The 19,516-nt window shown below is 49.7% G+C and overlaps 1 protein-coding gene across 3 annotated transcripts in view; it reads right to left on the minus strand.

The window, feature by feature from the left end:
- LOC119397034 (E3 ubiquitin-protein ligase SHPRH) overlaps nucleotides 1–19,516 on the minus strand; it is a 269,191-nt gene that overhangs the window by 159,549 nt on the left and 90,126 nt on the right. For all 3 annotated transcript variants that reach the window (XM_037664462.2, XM_037664460.2, XM_037664461.2), the window contains 2 exons: nucleotides 19,020–19,183; nucleotides 16,346–16,519 (listed from right to left, as the gene is read on the minus strand). In XM_037664462.2, the coding sequence (XP_037520390.1) occupies nucleotides 16,346–16,519; nucleotides 19,020–19,183 (338 nt within the window). The remainder of the gene's footprint in view (nucleotides 1–16,345; nucleotides 16,520–19,019; nucleotides 19,184–19,516) is intronic.

Here is a 19,516-nt window from a genome sequence, read left to right on the forward strand (position 1 = left end):
CTGATCCGTGTTCACTAATCTTTAGCGGAAATATGCGTTTTCTTCATCATCAAACCAATACTGTTCATTCATTAAGTGGCAGCGCCAACCCACGACAACGAACGAGAATGGAATGCAAGGGACCAGACAAGCGACGACTCGTTGCTTAGCTTACTGACGAAAAGGCAGTTACATGATTTGCAAACTCTAGCGCACGTGAGTAAGGCCATACAAAAAAAATATCACATTGTACAACCAATTTGCAAAATAAAGTATTTTGTCTACAAAACGCACAGGAACCACAAAATAATCACGTGACACTGCCATGTGAAAATTCTTCGTTAGTAAGCTTTATGGCTCGCTTACACAATTACCTGAACGTCTCCTGATATGTAAGGCTTCTGTTATATTACGTGCAATTTTGTTTCTGTAAGCAAAGAAAATCTTTGAATCAGGCCAAACTGGCTCACAAATTTGACACTCTTTTGCAATGATCAGCTAAGTATGAGTAATTAATTACCTTTACCTAGCGGTTGTCGATGCTGTTTCAACCAGCTGTTTTTATACCAGCCAGTCTAAACGATGTAAACATGATCGTAAGTGTGTGGCTACATGTAAACTACACTCACTCTGCAGTTAACAAGCTGAATATCATTTTTTTTAAGACGTACAATTTTCGTTGTTTCTTTTGTCATTTTTTTTATCGTCCGCACGGCCGATTTGTTTAAAATTATCGGGAGCATTAAAAGTAAGCATTAATGCCTAAATGGCTGCTCGCGTGCTTAACTCCGTGAGAAATGAGATGTATACATGTGCAGCAAGCGTCAAAAGTTTATGGACCATGAAACATAAGTAAAAACTGAATATCCTGATTGCTTTGGCAGGCACCATTGAATTTAGATTTCGCAGTGTTAAAAAATGAGCTAACAACATGTACTGTGTATTTCGACCGAGTACACTCACAAATCGCTAAATTCAAAGTTTTGTCAGATGCAGACTTAGTCGCCTCTAAACTTCTGACGCCAACTGTATATGAGGTGAACAGTGACGCGCTTACGTTGCGTATCGCTTCTTACACTAGAGTGCTCTGGTTCAACAGTTTTTGCTGTCTTATCAATCCAGCCTATTTGAATCTGTTAATTTAACGTGAAAATGCTAGATGCATTTTGCAATAGCTGGGGTGAGGACGGACAACACTCCGAAAAGTTGATCTCGCTTCTAGGTGACTGCATATTATCACTGCTGGTAAAAAGAAGGCGGCTTTGTGGGTTAATGTCGCATGACATGCCAGTAAGAAAAAAAAAGGGGGAAAATAGATGACAGACTGCAGGGCATCCCGCTGTGGAATTACTTAAGTTGATCACTTCAGAACGTCTGTATTCTTCGATTAACAAAACAAGAAATATGCACCTTGTGGAGCTGCCGCAATGGCTTAATGGTTACGGTGGAAGGCTACTAGCCCGAACGACGCAGATTCAACCACGGCCAGGCTCGCATTTCTATGGAGGCAATTAAAAAGCTAGAGGCCCGTGTACTGTGCGATTTCGCACATAGAGTAGACACCCATTAAGATGAACTCGAAGGGACCGCGGTCATCTGTCCGTCTTATCAGGAGTTCGGCTTATCAGAAGTGCCCCCAAAAAGAGAGATGCTAACATGCCAAGTGCATCCAAATATGTTACTTGAAACACTGACTGGAGTAGACTTACAATGGGGGCAAAAAGACATGAAAAAGCATTTATTTGGCTCACCTAGATAAAAGCTACAAGCAGAGTATTTAGACGAAACGTACGAGTGCCTGATTTCACGGGTTCAAAAATAAAAAGATCCATGAAGATACTGCTACCACATTTTAATGATAAAACTATAGCACGCTCCTATGTTGACGATTACAAAAAAAAAAGAGAGAGCGAGAGAAGCACAATTTTCCTTCAAATAATATAAATTTATTGTCCTGGCAGTTTCTTTTCTTCTGTGAGCCTGTTTTGCTGGCTCTAAGATCACTTCTGGATATGCCTCGGTTGCGTGCTGTTGCCTTGACAAAGTCGTGATACGCTGAGTTGCTTAAGAAAGTCTGCAAGGTTTTCTTCGAGGTCCGGATATTTTCCTGTTTTCGGCCCGTAGTAACTTTTCCTGATCGATGTGCAGCTGAAGATATCCCATCGGGCTACTCACGGTCACAAGCCTCGCGCACATGCAGCTATATTCAGTGTACAAAATAGCCTTCCTTTGTCGTGCACTTCCATAGTCAAAATGGCTCATCACAATTTGCACTTCACTGGAAACAGATACACCGCACACAGGTCCTACGTCATTGTGTGATGGCGATGATTGTAATGCGCAGACAAGTTTTGTTCCCGTCGCAATGGACGCAATGGCTTGGGGGTCCCAGTTGTAAATCCCCCTACTCTTTTTGTTGCTTTCTTTGCTGATAAAGACCGCACCTTCCCCACCCACAGACTGGGGGTGAGGGGGAATACCGGCTTTATCCGTTTTCATTTATCTCGCGCCCTCCGCGTCGCGATTTGAGTCTTTGCTCGGGGAAGCAATTTTTTTTTTGCTTTTTTGCTTTTTCTCGGTCGCCTGAATGCTCCACCAAGACTGCAGTGTTCGTTTCGCAGAATCGCCAGCGTTGTCAATCACCGCGAAAGTTCGTCTTAACAGAAGAGTACAGTTGGGCGGTTCGTCTTAAGCGAATTTTTTTTCGTATTGAGTCTATGGGAAACCAAACAAACAGTTCTCTGTTGTTCGACATAAGCGAGAATTCGTCTTAACCGAGTTATTAAAGAGCTCCAGGCGGTCGAAATTATCCGGAGCCTTCCACTAGGGCATAGCCTGAGTCGCTTTGGAACGTTAAACCCCATAAACCAATGAAAACATGCATATTGAACTTGAAGTGTAATTTTCTTGCAAAAAGCGCCCAAACAAAGGCGAGCCACTTTTACTCAAAGAACCACGTGGCGACAACATATAGCTCGCTTTATTCAGAATCAGCTTTTGAGGCTAAAGATCTGCGACCCACTTGTCATACTGAATTCTCAAGTGGGCATTTCAGAGAAAAAAATCCAGTGGGTTGTGGTGTTTTCACTAGACATGTACTTCTACTACTCGATTCCTCACACTAGCTAACAGCTGAAAATTGTGTATCTGTGATGATAATGTTAAAGACAAGTTCGGAAATAATAGCACAATACCTCCTAAAACATTGTTGGAAATTGTACCTTCCAATACATTTATCTGATACGAAAGCGCCACGTATGTGCAGAATTATGGGTTATGTATTGGCTTGACGTTTGCCTCAATGCTCAGAGCTATTTGCTTGGCCAGAGTTTATAGAAAAACTGGAAATGGTTTACTTGAAATGTTTTTCGGTTTTTAGCGGAATATTTGATTATTTATGTCAAAGCTGTACGAGGATGCATTGTTCTCGATGCGTTAAAAGTGTTCCGCGATAATGGCATGGACTTTAGTTTCGCAAATGAACGTGGAAGGTGCATCAACGTTCGTGCAAGGGAACATGAATTGACCATAATTAATAAAGAGAACGCGCATTTACCAGCGCATGTCCGACATTGCATGTGCGTACCGAATTTCCGAGCGATCAGTTTTGGGCCGAAGCCAAGATAGCACCGCACGGGAACTTTTGGAAGCCTATTTTATATCAACTAGAGGAAACGCGCGTGTTAGCCAGCCTACTGTTTCCTTATTGCATGGTGAAAAGAGATTCTTGCGTGGCTTGTTGTGATCTGACAGTGAAAAGTGATTAGCGTTGTGACCATGTGACTGATGGCATATATTGTTGACGGCGAAAAAATAAAGTTAGTTGAAAGTTTGCAAATCATGTAACTGCCTTTTCGTCAGTAAGCTAAGCAACGAGTCGTCGCTTGTCTGGTCCCTTGCATTCCATTCTCGTTCGTTGTCGTGGGTTGGCGCTGCCACTTAATGAATGAACAGTATTGGTTTGATGATGAAGAAAACGCATATTTCCGCTAAAGATTAGTGAACACGGATCAGTGTCATTGGGAAGAGGAGAGTGAAAGAGGAAAGGGCAGGCCACCTGCTCGATAAATGAGTATTCCCACAACAGCGAGCTCTAGTATTCCTTGAATGTAGTTTCGCAGTAAGCCTCCCTTTGTTACCCCCCCCCCTACCCTTGGCCTTTTTTTTTTTTTTTTTTGAGGAAACTGGAATGTTGGGCTTCTTGGTATCATTGGAAGAAAAAATGTGCCCAAGAAACGGGGAGCCCAAAAGACGAGGCGACGGCACCAGCGCTAACTGGCAACTGACAGTTTTTCATTCATACCAGAGCCCATGAAAGAAAACACTTTTGACTTCTCGTGGCAAGCCCTTACACGAGGCGGTCATTTTAGTAAGCACCAAGATAATCCATCTCTGCTTTATCCGAAGTTAACGACCGCTGGGCAACTCACATATCCACTTTAACTTTAAGAATGAAGAAGACTCCTGCGATCTAACGGTCCTACCACCTGTTTTACAGCGAAAGCTGTTATGAGATCATTTCAGCGGCCGTTTTTGGTGCCGTAGTTGTCCGCCGCCGCCGCCGCCGGTGTCCGTAACCACTATCGCTCGAAATAAGAAAAAAATTCCAGGATGGAACGGGGTCCGAACCTGGGCCCTCTGCGTGGGAGCCCAGTATTCAACCTCTGAGCCATGCCGGTGCTTGAAACTGCTTTGCAAAAAGGTCCTATACAGGCTTCATGTCGGGAAGGAACCACATTAACATATGCAATAGAGCGTGGTAGAAGAGTAAAATAAGCACCAAGCGTCGCACAACGCGAATTCTGTAACCAGGCGTCACACAATGCGAATTGCGCAATGAGAAGGTTGTTGAATGCTTCCAACCCATTACAAAGGGCTCCGCCATAATTCTTCATCGTCATCAGGCACAGTGTCACCGATCTCGGAGGCGTGTGCGTTGTAGATAGATTGAGAAGGCGCAGGTAGGCACAGCAAACATAATTTAATTGCACACAAGAAAAACTATAAGAAAACACTCAAAACAACTAATAGAAAAAATCTTACAAACACAAAGGAAATATGCGAAAGTCAACAAACACAACTCTCAGTACTTTTAAACCTATGACTAGCGTCGCTACTAGAGTGTCTGGCCACGTAGGCCTCGCCGTCGAATCGTAGTCTGGATGGAACACGCTTACTTGGTTCCGTGAAACTCCATAAGTCCCGTGTCCGTGGGGTTGGATCCGCAGTCGATGTATCCCACGATCCTCTTCAATTGTCGCTCCGATACGTGACGGTTGGCCACGCTGCCGTAAGCCTCTTTCCGGACGCTGACGTGGCCAGGCGTCGCTGCCGCTTAGGCCTAAGTACGAGCTAGGCCCCTGCTGTACATGATGACGTGGCGTCCCGGGGATTGTTGCTGGCTGAAGCTTGAAGGGGGACTGCTGCTGGTGCATCCGGAATTGCCGCAAGGTGCTGCAGCACCTCCGAGGAGCCTCGCCCGAGCGTCGTCGAGGTCAACGGCCACGCCACGGAGTGCCAGCGTCACGGCCTCCGGAATCGAACGCTCGCTGCCTTCCCGTTGACAGAACGTAGCTGCCAATGCGACCTTCTTCTTCAGTAGCCACGCAAACAATGCCAGCTCATCAAACTGCTGCCTTCGTTTACGGCTCGTGTCACGCGCATCGCGCCGTGTGCTACCCTGCACGCGCTCGTGCCTGTTCCCCGTGCTTCTCCTCCTACTTCGTCGTCTTCGTCGTCCATACGTCCTCTCCTTACTCATGACACACAGCATCAACAAAGAGCGCATAATGTCTTACATGCGTTTAGCAGGTACCACGGCTCTCCGTAGAATGACGAAAAATGGCATAATGCCTGCTTTCCTACTTCTCAAAACTTACAATGATTTATAGCGTAGTGCGTTCCTCGCAAGTGCACTTGTACTGGCTGCCAAGGAAGCCCATAAGCACATGATCCATTTCCTCGGGGTCGCAATAAAGTTCTTCGCCCCCCCCCCCCCTTCTCTCCCACGTCAACGTATGTTTACAGCATGGCAGGAGAGGGAAATAGCGACCGGGCGTCACCCAATGCAAATTACATAACTGGTGGGCCGTTTAAAGATTCCAACCCATTACAAAGGGCTGAGCCATAATTCTTCATCTCCATCAGTCGCCGCGTCAACAAAGTGCACATAATGCCTTACAGACGTGTAGCTGGTGTCTCGCTTCTCCGCAGAATGACGAATAATGGCATAGTAAGTGCTTCCCAACTTCACAAAAATTGTGATTTATGGCGTAGTGGGTACATTGCTAGTGTACTTGTATTAGTAGCCCCAAGAGCGCTCACAATGGGCTCTAGAAACGCCGCTCTTCCAGCTTTCGCTGTGACTGTGCTGCGGTTTCAGTGCAGGCCTGGTGTTCTTTTCTTTTTCACCTTTTTTTTTTGAAGTAATCTTTGAAGTCAACTTGAAGTCATCGATAACATACTATCAATGGAAATAGGTGCGGCCAAGAAAGTGTTAAGAATGAAGACTCCTGCGATCTAACGGTCCTACCACCTGTCTTTTTTTTTTTCTCAGAAACGTTTCTGGCCGGTCGTGTTGCCAGAAAATGCCCTTTCTACTCTCTGCAGCCTGACGGACGGTCAAACAGAGCTTTCGGAGTCGCGCTCGATTATACCCCGCGCACCTGCTCTCGGAGGCTTGCTCGGCGACAATTCGGCAAATATAATTCACAGCACCACTGCCTTCTTTTTTTTTTTTTTTTGCACCAGCCGCTGAAGGTTGACTGAAAGGTAACTTGTTCTGCCCCCTATAAAAGCATAGCAAAGCACGCTCTGGGGCACGAAAGATGCCAGTTTGAATGACACTGAACAGACTTCTGAGGAAAGGAAGGGAGAATGGAAGAGCCCTCGCTTTCCTGAAGAGCGGATGGCCCTGGGAGTGGGGAGGAAACGTTAGCTCGCTTCCATAAAGGCAGCAGTTGCTTTAGCAAAATAGTTGAGGCTTGTGCTTGTCGGTGCGTATTTGAAAGATGCAGGACGCAGAAGAAATGTTTTCCAGAAAGCCTGTTTCACTCTTAACAAAAGTGCTGGCTGTGTGAGGGGTGGTTTCGTAGCCTCGGATTGGGATGGCCACAGCGACCACCTGAAAAAATTCCACGTTCTGAAAAATTGCCTTCGGTGAGGTGAAAAGCGCGCGGGGGGCGGAGGGGATCCGCCACTGAGCTTAAGGTCGACAAAAGACATGACGACGACGTTCATCACCCAGCTCCTACGTTTCCTGCTGGCTCCCTTGTTTGGCTTTGGGTACCCCCACGTCCCTGGCCTTTCCTCTAAACTTCTGGCGCGGTACCATGGTCCGTACCGTGTCATTCACGCCACCTCGCCGGTGAACTGCATCGTCGAGCACCTCACACAATCGCCAGATTTGCGCTGTCAAGGATGCGAGACCGCACACGTCGACCGTCCCAAGGCCTACTATGACCCCCTCATGCTACGTACTCCCGAGTCGCCAGGATGGCTACGCTTCACCCCGGGGGTATTGTAGCGGAGCAGATGCACGAACGAGTATGTGCCTGTGAAAGAGGACAAAAACGACCCGTGTTCTGATTGCAGTAGAGCCTGTGCCGCTTTTGCCAGCCTTGCACTGTGTTACCGTACGGTCCTTTTTCGTTGCGACCTCATTGCGACTTCATTATATCAATAAACCTCATCACACCGGTTTTGGCTTCGGCTGGTCTTCTGCAACGCTTTTTTTCTTATGTCCAGTACACTGGTCGTGGGGTTGGAAAGGGATATACCATGCTAATGAAACGTACATTCTGGAATATACAATGCATGATATGTCATTTATGTTCGTCAAGCGCTCATGTAATGGCATACAAATTTTGGTATATATCATGTCAACAAAAAGGCAAGAAGTGCATGAAGACAGTGTCGTGTAAGTTATGCGGTACACTAGATGCATGTCATGATTTGCGTGTTAGGACCTGTCATTTATGTTTGTCATACAGTCCTGTCATGTCATAGCCAGAGCCGTATATGGGAAGAGTCTGGCGAATGGGCGGGGCAGTGACATTGCGGCGCAGTGATGACGTCGTTCATGTCACCGCCACGCCTCTGCTCCGGCGCCGTCCACCATGTCCTTACGCGCGACGGGCACACGGCTGAGGTTATGTACGCGCTGTTCATTTGTGAAATCTAGCGCTGCTAAACAAATTGCGAAAGCGAAATTGTGCAAGCACATTGTTATACAAGTTTAACGTAGAATATGGGGAGAATTATGTGTGCCCAAATCATAAAGAAACTGACTTCTAGAGTTGTGTAAGCCGATTCGAGTCCACGACGTTCTACAATGTGCGCTGTGCTGTTAGAGTGCAGCTGTTAGGCACCCGTTCCTGCGTTGTTCGGCATCGATGTCGGCGTAACTGATAGGGCGAACGAGGACGAAAGACAGAGAACGCGGAGTCTGTCGATATCACGAGTGAATATACGAACAGCGCAACTGACAAGGACAAAGGAAGGTAACAACACACAGCGCTGTGTGTTGTTACCTTCCTTTGTCCTTGTCAGTTGCGCTGTTCGTATACAGTAAAAGCTCGTTAATTCGACTCTCGTTAATTCGGAAAATCGGTTAATTCGGACACGTCATCTGGTCCCTGTAAATATACGCATCACTCTATGAGACTGGGCGCTCGTTATTTCGGACAGATTTGACCGCAAATCGGATAATTCGGCGACTTTCGGGCCGCTGGCGAGGCTCGAAAACGAAAAAAGAACAATTCGGAACAAAAGTGAAGCTCAAACGCAGCATCGCCATGGACATCAATTATTGACTTGGCTTGGATTGAGACTGGTTGAAGCGCCTTATTTTCGCGTGTGGGTTTTGTTGCTTTGTTCCTGTTGGTGTGCCATGGGTGTGCTGCATCGTTGATCGCCGATTTATCGAGGAACGTTTCTGTACGGCTCCTTTAGCTTGATCGTTGCTGGTGCTTTTGTGCTGACTTCTCGTGCGACCGCACTCTCCGCCGATGGCAACGCCGGCGAAGCGGCCCAAGTATGAGGCCAAGGACTTCACCACCAAAGTAGAAATTTTGCGTGCTCTGAATAACGGGCTCTCCCGACAAGAAGTGATGAAGAGTGATGAAAGGGGATCCTTCAATCGGCAGCAAGAAGCAAGGAACGAGTAACCGTACTTTTATCCCCCAACGTGACGGCAACAGAGCGCTTGCCGCTTCTCGTTATCGGAAAGGTTCAAAAGCCACGCTGCTTTAAGAACATCAACAATCTTCCCGTGGATTACCGTGCCAACCGAAAAGCGTGGATGACGGGTGAAACTTTTGCGGTACTGCAGACATCATGCGAGCTGCTGAGCACCTTGAAGGGCTCAGAAAAATTGTGTCCGCGCGAATTTCTGCTCGAAAACAGACAAGCATCCGCGATTACTTTGTTAAGTAAAGGTATGTTGAAAAAACTCGTGCATTTATTGTGTTTATTTCGACCATTCGATAATTCGGACATTCGGTTAATTCGGACATTTTTTCCGGTCCCTAGAAATCCGAATTAACGAGCTTTTACTGTATTCAATTATGACCTACCAACTTGCCCAAGTTTCCACGCTTCATAGATATCACGAGCCACTGGCCTCTAACATTGCTTTCTTCCTCCGTCACGCATGTTTGCCCTTCGGTTGTAGCGCGTGCACATGCAGGACTGGTGGGTGCACTGCGACTGTCTCGCTTGTCGATGTCAGCATTTCGCTTGCTTTGCGACGCCTGCAATGCACAGAGTGGTGTGCGTAGGACTCAAGCAATGGCAGTTTCTGTGGCAATATGTAACAAATGTTCCAATGCAGATAGCCAGAACTTCAAACACAGTTGGCATTGCCTCAACACAAAGCTGCACTCAGAATTCGCATGAGGGACTATCATAATCATCGGTGACTTTTTGTTTTAGGAGACCTGTGGGTTTGTGTCTGTTTTGGTTTGTTTTCTTGATTAATATTTTTGAAGCTTAGGTTCAATAATAACGACGCTTGGTAATGTTTCTGACGCTGAAGATGTTTAGTACAGTTTGGCTGGCGCTTCTCTGCACAGTGATCTCGTGAGAAGTTTTTCGACCCTGCGATGATGCTCGCTCCGAAGTTGGCGTTGAACTGTTGAGTGTGCTATATATACAACATTGATTTCTTTATTTGCTTTGGGAGCGGAGTACCGGCAAGTGCGCAAGATCTGTACAGTCAGAAATCAGATCCCCAATGCTTGCGCTTTCAACAGTATGGGGGTGTTCATGCAAGCAGAATTCACGCTGTTGAATGTCATGGTCATTGAAGCACTGCTCTTTGGGCGAACGCCTTAGATGCCTCATGAAACGTGCGAATTGACTGGAGTCCCAAGGCTTCAGCGCCAACTCGAGTGAGGCAAAATATCCTGTGATGACGTCACCAGGACGTCGTAGATAGCTCAAATTTGTGACGCGTCCACGCCACGCTGACGTTGGATTACATTACGTCATCTGATATTGTCATCACATGACATCAGCGCTTTGCACAGCCTCTGTGATCGGCCCACCAATCACGGAGGCAATGCAAGACCCAGGGACGTTCAGAAAGCTTGCAATGGCTCTGACCTTGGAACGCAAGAGCGTGCATAAGCAAGCGGCTTGGAGTCCTCGGCACTAAAACTCTCTAATAAGAGCAAAAAACTCACAGGGTCCCTTATGCATTTGCCTAAGACCACTCGAAGGTGAAAGCAGTCTTCCTTTCTTCAGTCGATGTATTGCTCCTCACCCCCCCCCCCCCTCTCGAAAAGCTTGGTGGACCTAACATGGTTTCACACTGCCTCCAAGATCGGAGGTACCGCAAGCTTTCTACACCTCATCTTGTTTTGCATGCCTCCGTGATCGGTGGGCTGATCACGGAGGCAGTGCAAATCATCATGTGGCGGCATTAACCTGCGATATCGAAATAAATCTTCCCCTCACAACATAATGGTAACATCTCAAGCTCGTGCTCAGAACGCGCGATTAATTACGTAAACGCAACACATCACGCTTGACACCTATAGCGTGATCGGTGCAAAATTTCAATCTGCCCAAGCGTTCGAAACGTGAACCATAAAACTCCTTTTTTCAGCGTGACCAAATGATTTTTGAAGTTTGTGCACCTGAAAGGGCCCCATTACACAACGAATAATAAGTTTGTGTTAATGGTACGCTGTTTACAATACCCAGCAATATTCAAGCGAAATACTCAAGTACGTATTTCGCATAACATGTGTGGGAATTGAGTGCGCCCTCCCCTTTGGTGCCTCGTTCCCCAGCTAGCGCGTGTGTTGGCCCCGCGCGGCTCGAGCGCCGGGGACCGCCGTTAATCGGCAGTTTGGCGACCAGGGCGGCAGCGCCAGGCCTCTTTGTCTGGTGCGAGCCATGCGTCGGCTTCCCTGCGCGCGGGCACGCGTCCGGGCATGCCTGGACATGCTCACATGCTCACGCCACCAAGCTAGCTTACGTCACTGCGCAACGCCTGTTCTCATTGGCCGCCAGTGACAACCCCCTTCCCCCTTGAGCTCACTTCTGTCTGGCGCAGGCTTGCCCGCGTCAGATGCTCTCAGGCCTTGACGAGAGGTTGACGCGCTGTTCTAGCAGGCGGCTTCTCGTTCGTGTGCTCGACTGCTGCCCTTTGTGTGATGGTCGTAGCGCCGCTGGCAAGCGTACTCGTTCGGTCTTGCGGAGTTCCCCTTACGGCCTGCAAGCCCGTGACTGTTGTACTGTGCTGCATCTTGGGTTAATAAACCCGTGTTGTTTGTTGACATCCTGCCTCGAGTGCCTTTTCTGCGCCGTGCCGGAGTCGACGAACCCGGCCGTAGCGTCTTTGTTCGCTGCGGCAGTGGAGAACGTCGCGTCCCTTCACAGTCGCCTCGTAGGGTAAGCGTTTCGCAAACCTATCTCCACATAACTGGCGCCCAACTTGGTTTCGGCATGGCAGCGGAGCAGTCCCTCTCGAGGCGCTCGTACCTGCTCGATCCCGTGGCGACGGACTTGATCTCGTTCGATGCGGACGACGCCGGCAGCACGAGGTAAGCTCGCCTTAGCGGCCCTCGGCTTTCGGCCACCGGGAGAGATCCCGTCTTGGGGCTTCCTTTGGTGATGACCGCTCGAAGGTGGACTACAGTCCTAGCCTAGCCAGTATCGGGTTTTCTCAGCTGTTCGAGACACGCGGAGTACGTGCTTTCGGGCCCCTCCAATGCGTCGTCTCCGCTCGCTGGCCTTCCTTTGTTAGCAGCGCAGCTGAGTGACCAAACCGCCGCACCGGAGCGTCCCTTCCTAGGCCACATGGTCCTGGCATTCACACGCTTGCTGGCCCATCGTTGTCACGAGCGTAAAGGGTTGAGTGTCGTCCGCGAGCCGCTCGCATAGGCGACACCGTCGCCGCGTTTTCCGACGATCATTTTCCTCATGCGCGCCTTGGCGACGCTTTCGGCAAAGGTGAGCCACCGTGCTCCGTTGTCGATTCGTTTGCCTGTCGTATGAGGCATCATGCATCTGTCGGTTGCGTCGGTGCGGAAACCCTACTCTTCTCCGTGCCGTTTATTGGCCCCTTTAGGTCTAGCGTGCACGGCGGAGAACAGGCGCGCGACCGTCGAATGGCGGCGCCTGCCTCGGAGCCGCTGCACACAATTGCGGCACGGCTCCAGGCAAAACATTGCCTTCCATCTCGTGAGCAGCACCGCTGTTTCGTGCGGTGCTTCGCGGTTGGTTGTGCCTTGGGAGAATCGCGCGCGCTGACAGTGCTTTGTGCATCTTCCTGGTCTTTCGCTGCCCGTGATTATCGGTCGCGTCTTTCTCGCGCGCACGGGTATCGTGAATGACTTCCCAAGCGGTGGCTACGGGGTCGTCCCTTTCGGCGCCCTACAACCACTTGCAACCCTCGTAGTGGCTGCCGCTGCCTTTTAAGTTCGGGACGCCACTCGAGATTTCGCTCGCCGGAAGCTTGTCTGCTATGTCAATGGAGTGCCATTGGTGGAGGAAACGGACCCCATGGCGCTCGTCTGGCTTAAGCGCTTGCGCGAGCCCTCGGTCCACCTCGCGCGCTGGGCGTTGACTCTGCAGCGCTACAACTTCGTTGTGCGCTACCGGAAAGGGAGTTCAAACGTCGTGACTCACGCCTTGCCGCGTGCCCCCGTTTCTGTTTGACACTTGTGTTCGCCACTCCTGAGAGCAATCGCATCGAGTAGACTGCGGGGCCTCTGGCTCCAGTGGGTCGAAAGGCGCGAACCCCGACGGCAAAGTGACTGTCCGAGTCGATCGCCTCGGGTGAGCACGTCACGTCAGTTGGTATCCTCTTAAGCAGAGAAGAGACACCAAAGGCACAGCAGTGCGATCCGTTTCGGGCTCCAAGAGCCGTGCTCCCAAGGAGCGGGCGCGTATTGACAGTCTGGTATTGCTGTCGGCGCCGTGTGCCGTTTACGCAGTCTGGTATTGCTGCGGGCACGTTGGATTCGCATCTGTTTGTCGCCGGCGGAGTTCTCCTGCGCTCCACATCCCACTGGATGGAAGCTCCCAAGGAGTCTTTCAAGGTGGGGGTACCCCGCAGTCTCGGGAAAGCCACCCTCGGCTATTTCCACGACTCGCGGTTGGCCGGACATGCGAGTGGCCGTAAGACTTTCTAAAAGTTGTGCCGCTCTGCTACCTGGCCAGGCATTAAACGTGACGCTCTTCACTCCTCGTGTGACAATGCGTGCAGTCTCGTGCGGGCAAGACCCCCGGGCTCATGCAGCCGCCCTCAAACCCTTTCGTTGCCCGCGGCAGCAACTTGGGAGAGGGGGAGGCGGTCACCGAACCGCAGGAAAACCGTGAGAAGGCTGGCTCCAAGCCACGCCATCGGTACAACCTGCGGAAGCGCACCTAAGCAACCTTTCTCCCACTGACAGGTAGCTGGACGTCTGGAAGTGGTAGAAGGCCCTCTTGGCCGAAAATACCCTCTGACGTGTTGTCCAAGCCATAACCTGGCAAGCGCCCCTTTGTTGGGCAGCACTGTCAGGCAGGCACCCCTTTTTGGCAAGCCGGCTATGCCGGGGGCACTACTGTGCACTCCTGCGTCGCCCAGTCGTCTCCCTGCGCCTGGCTCTACCAGGCTGCCAGCCTGTTGCTGAACCTGATGGCCTGCTGTTCCCTGGTCCTCCCGGCTGTGGTCTCGTTCCTGCCTTCTGCCCTGCAGCCACCTCCATCCTGCCTGGCCCACCTAGCAGCTTCGGCAGCCGCCCTCGGCGACTGGTTCGCCCACTCAAGCTTTGGCCCAGGCCCGAGCGTGGTCCCTCCGGCCTCCGTTCCTGGCTGCCTGCTGTTCCGGCCTGCTGTTCCTGTGTGGTCCTCGTCCCAGCGACTTTCGGCGGTTGGCTGCCGCACGCAACTGGCAGCCACGCCTCGTACGTTCCCGGCTGCCAACCTCTCCAGTCCGGCGAACTTCAAGCGGGCTGGCTGCCCGCCCTTGTGCAGTCTTCCCCGATCCTCCTGGGCTGCGGACCTTCTTCCGGCAGTAGGCTCTCCCTGGTGGTGGAACTTCTGGTGGAACTTTTGGTGGAACTTTTGTGTGGCCATGGCCGACCTTTGGGCTTGTACCTTCGGGAAGACGACACCCCCCCTGTTGGACTTTGCCCCGTTCGCCAGCCGCCTTGCGGCTGAGCTGACCTTGCCAGTTGGCCTCGGACAGCCTCTTTCACAGGCTGGCCTCGGTCTTTAGGTGGGGGGAATGTGGGAATTGAGCGCGCCTTCCCCTTTGGCGCCTCGTTCCCCAGCTAGCATGTGTGTTGGCCCCGCGCGGCTCGAGCGCCAAGGACCGCCGTTAATCGGCAGTTTGGCGACCACGGCGGCAGCGCCAGGCCTCTTTGTCTGGTGCGAGCCATGCGTCGGCTTCCCTGCGCACGGGCACGCGTCCGGGCATGCCTGGACATGCTCACATGCTCACGCCATCAAGCTAGCTTACGTCACTGCGCAACGCCTGTCTTCATTGGCCGCCAGTGACAACCCCCTTCCCCCTTGAGCTCGCTTCTGTCTGGCGCGGGCTTGCCCGCGAGAGATGCTCTCAGGCTAGCACGAGAGGTTGACGCGCTGTTCTAGCAGGCGGCTTCTCGTTCGTGTGCTCGAGTGCTGCCCTTTGTGTGATGGTCGCAGCGCCGCTGGCAAGCGTACTCGATCGGTCTTGAGGAGTTCCCCTTACGGCCTGCAAGCCCGTGACTGTCGTACTGTGCTGCATCTTGGGTTAATAAACCCATGTTGTTTGTTGACATCCTGCCTCGAGTGCCTTTCCTGCGCCGTGCCGGAGTCGACGAACCCGGCCGTAGCGTCTTTGTTCGCTGCGGCAGTGGAGAACGTCGCGTCCCTTCACGGTCGCCTCGTAGGGTAAGCGTTTCGCAAACCTATCTCCACACATGAAGCAGTTGGTCGGGGTCCATTTGCTGCGTCTGATGTTTCTAATCCAAAGGCGTTGTCGCTTCTTTTCCTTGGGAAGCCTAAAAAGGCGGAAACTGTGCACGCTGCTGTTTGTAGCAGCCAACCGTGCAACAACAGCCCATCGCACGCAACTAATTCATGCATGAATGAGGAGCAGTCACCATGAATACGCGCGCGAGATCAGATGCAGCTTCGCACAAGAGCTTCGCAACCTACGCACGCTCCTCAGCAATTGTGTAAACGTGGTGCGCCGGCGCCTCACCGTCGCGGCTCTGCCAGACTACGCCACTCTGCGCTGCGCTACCGCCCGCCGGTGCCGGCGAGGAGAGAGGGTTTACGTCACGAGAAGAGGGTGGCGCTGGGGCGGGGCACGGCGAGATGAAAGAATCGCCAAACTCTCCCGAAGGGTATATATGGCTCTGGTCATAGCTATTTTGGTATACATTCAGTGAATAGACCTGCTGCGAGCGCTTAAAAACCGCGTCATGTAAATTATGCCGTCCATGATATGAATCTCATGATTTGCATGTTACAACTTGTCATATGTTGTTCATGCACTCTTGTCATGCCATAGCAATTGTGATATATGTGGATCGTGTTAACGAAATGGCTGCGAGAGCACAAAGTCATAGCTGCTCAAAGACTGAGAAATGCTTCACTTTTGAAAGTCCCACACATGTGTTTTCTTTGCACAGCTCACGAATGTGCAGGGACAGCTTGAATGTTCCGACTGTTGTTTTTATGTGTTTCGAACCCCTCACAACAACATCCACCTGGGCGACTCGTAAGTAAACAATGCCAGTCTTGCACTCGACGAAGGGTTTTTGTGCGGCTGATCCTGCACACGCAAAGCGTGGTGGGGTACCCCCATTTTCAGGAGGAGCAAGGCTGTGCTGCAATCAGTGTCTCACAAGAAGGCACAGCGGGAAGGCAGACTCACCAGTCCAACAGAATGCCTGTCCAGTTGTTCAATCCTGATGCTGTGGTTGGGAAATTTGCAAACTTGTTCCCTGAATGCTGCTGCACACTGGTCAGCTTGCCGCTCGTAGAAAACTTCTTCGACGGGAGAGAAGTTGAGAGTGTGAAAAATGCTGTCCTGTGGTGGAATGCCAATCTGAAAAAGGTTAGCGGGGCTTCGTATACACTCTGCCTAAATGAAAGCTTCATAGATGTAGCTCCAAACAAGGCGCATGAGCACGGACAGCATTTTGATGTTAGCATTTCATTTGAACATTACTAACTTGCTTTAAACATAACTTGGCAGTGAAAATTTTCTGTGCCACTCCTATCAAGGAAATGCTGATATTTCACCTGGCAACTTAGAAAAAAAATACACAGATAACACCCACCTCTTCTGATTTTTGGTGGCAAAACCACTGGATATTATGCAACTGTATACAGTGCCATGCAACAATTACTGGGTGTGTTCCACATCGGTAACTGGAGTCAAACTAAAAAAAAAATGCCTTACACAGAGGAGGCTAATGGCAGACTGTTGGAAGTCAATTTAAGTTTCTCAAAGCATTTCCTGAAGTGCAGTTAACAATATAGCAATGCTGTTATGCAAGATAGCAAATATTCATTTTAGAGCAAAGATATGACTGTGCATGTAGAGTGAAATTCCCAGAAATACTCGATGAAGTTGTTTTTAATTACACTAACATTCACATAATTTTTCCCGAACTATGAAAAAAGCTATACGCACAAGAAATATGCAAAGCAAAGTGCATAAATGCCTGCTTAGAAGATTACAGTGCTCTCCACAGTGTGCCCCAAGAATGAAGCCGAGTCTGCTTTCAAAGCAGGCCAATTATTACTTATAATTTTGTGCTATCACGGATGTCCATTTTTTAACAATACAAGACAGATTTGAAGTGGTGCGGTCTGTACACTTCACTTTTTTCATGTATAAATCAAATGATTTGCCAAATCGAAACTTATGCAAAATATTCTTAAACTAGCCACTTGAAGTTCCTCTAATTAGAGTCTAAAAAACTTGAGAAATGGATCTGCCAGCATACTTGATACCCTCGTCATTATCACTACACAATACAGTGAAACCTCGGTGATACGAATCTCACGGGACCGCCAAATATATTCGTATCATCCGAAATTCGTATCACCAGAAAGCATGGAAAATTAGCATCCGACAAAAGAAAGCTGGCATACATTTTAATTTATTGTTTTTTAGGGCCGCAGCAAAGTCAGGAAGAACCTTGAATGATTGTCAGTTAAGTTTTTATATGTCGATAATCACACCAGCACTCGTAAATGTACGGCCCGGACGCGTGTATTTAATTAATGAACCAGGTGCCTTGTGACCCGCGACAGCAGTAGCCCCTTCCAAGTTTTAGTATGCTTTTTTGCATGACAACGGAGTACTGCAGTGAAAGTAGGGAAAGAAGCGCTTTGACGCGATGGATCAAGGCCACAAAATTAGAGGACCACGGTCCTCTGTTATGATTTTTGTTATCGCGGAGGTGTTGGGGAGGTTCTTTTGGAGATTTACGGCCGTGCCCGCACAAGTGCGACCTCAACGGTCGCGCATGTTGACGTTGTGAGGCCTGACTCCTTCGCCAAGACCGTCCTTGCCTTCTTCCGGTCCTCGTCCACCTCTCATAGGATGTCTGATGCACGAAGCAGGCACGTGTAAACACAGTACAGCAACGGTAGCCCGCGTCGACGCGTTAGAAAAGAAGCATGGCGCTAATGTCCTCTGTAATCGAAGCGCGAAGGCACATAAGAGCCTCAAAGATTTGCGCACACAATGTCGGAGGTCGTGATGAGTCTCTGAAGGTTTATTCTGACCGTAAGAAAAAAAGTGTTTTTCTCACACCGTGATTCTGACGATTTGGCGGTGCAGCGCGCATGCCCACGCTTGCGTTCCCGCGCTCGCACGTGCTTGGCACGTCTTTCGCGACAGCGCAGACAGCACCTCTTCGTACCTGGGCGGTAGCGTACGTTCGTATCAAACGTCGCTGGGTGAAAATCGGTTCGCAACAGCCGTACTCCATTACATTGCAGGCCAATGGGCCTTGGCCCGGAAACAACGAAAAATTCTTATCAGCCTGAAATTCGTATGAGCTGTGATCGTATCACTGAGGTTTCACTGTAAACACTTAGTTTTGAAAAGATTGAAACGCTTGACCCATGCATGTCTTCACATCTGAGAGTTTTCACAGCCGTAGTTTGTGCGGTGTCACCAGAAAACTCAAGCGGGTAATTGGGCAAGCCCCACTACCATTTACAGCAGGCGTGAGTGTGAAACGAAAACATGTGAAATAGAGGGACATACAAAGGTAGAGAGACTCTTCTTTCAGGCTTGGCACCACTAGAGCAAAGCTACCATCATTTTTTTTTCAGACTGGAGATAAAAATAAAAACAATAGTTGTATCTCTCATGAACATGCGTGAGTGCAATGCAGACATGCCAGGCCTCCTCGAACAATGATTGTTGAAGGACAATGATGATGATAAATATGCAGTTCTTCAAAATGTCTGCTTTTTGTAGTGCAGCAGCTCCCTTATAACCAGTCACACTAACCAGTTACACAGCTAGAAAGCTGCAACTAGTATCAAAACAAGGACATCCAGTGTATCCCATTGTGGCACACCTGCTCGAGGACGTTCTCCTTGAGGGTCCTCCTGAAGCACCTTGAGAGTGCAGTGACAAGTGGCTCAGGGTCCCCATGGCAGTATGGCATCAAAAGGCATTCATTCCACCATAATCTCACATCGTAGGGTTCCTCACCAAGAAACAACAGCAGGCCATACAAGTCTATGCAGGGAAACAAGTTTCATCGAGTGAGAACTTGCAACAAAGCACCAAGCAAATCACTGCAATGTGCTGCTGCATATCATTTCAGCTCTCTGGCAGTGTGAACACACAAGAGGACACAGAATGACTGCATGAATGTGTAAATGAGTGCCACCTGAAAAGCAAATACATATAAGGTGGGCTGATGCCGGCCACGAAGGACACAGCAATGGGGCTCGCTTTGCTGCAAAGCTTTTGCAGTCCTTTGCCCACCTTCCGGTGTGAGACTCAAGTAAAACAAGTTTGCTTACTCATTCAGAGGTGACGCCGCACAATGCAATGAGAAAACGCGCA

The sequence above is a fragment of the Rhipicephalus sanguineus genome, chromosome 6 (genome assembly GCF_013339695.2).
Source record: "Rhipicephalus sanguineus isolate Rsan-2018 chromosome 6, BIME_Rsan_1.4, whole genome shotgun sequence".
NCBI lineage: Eukaryota > Metazoa > Arthropoda > Arachnida > Ixodida > Ixodidae > Rhipicephalus > Rhipicephalus sanguineus.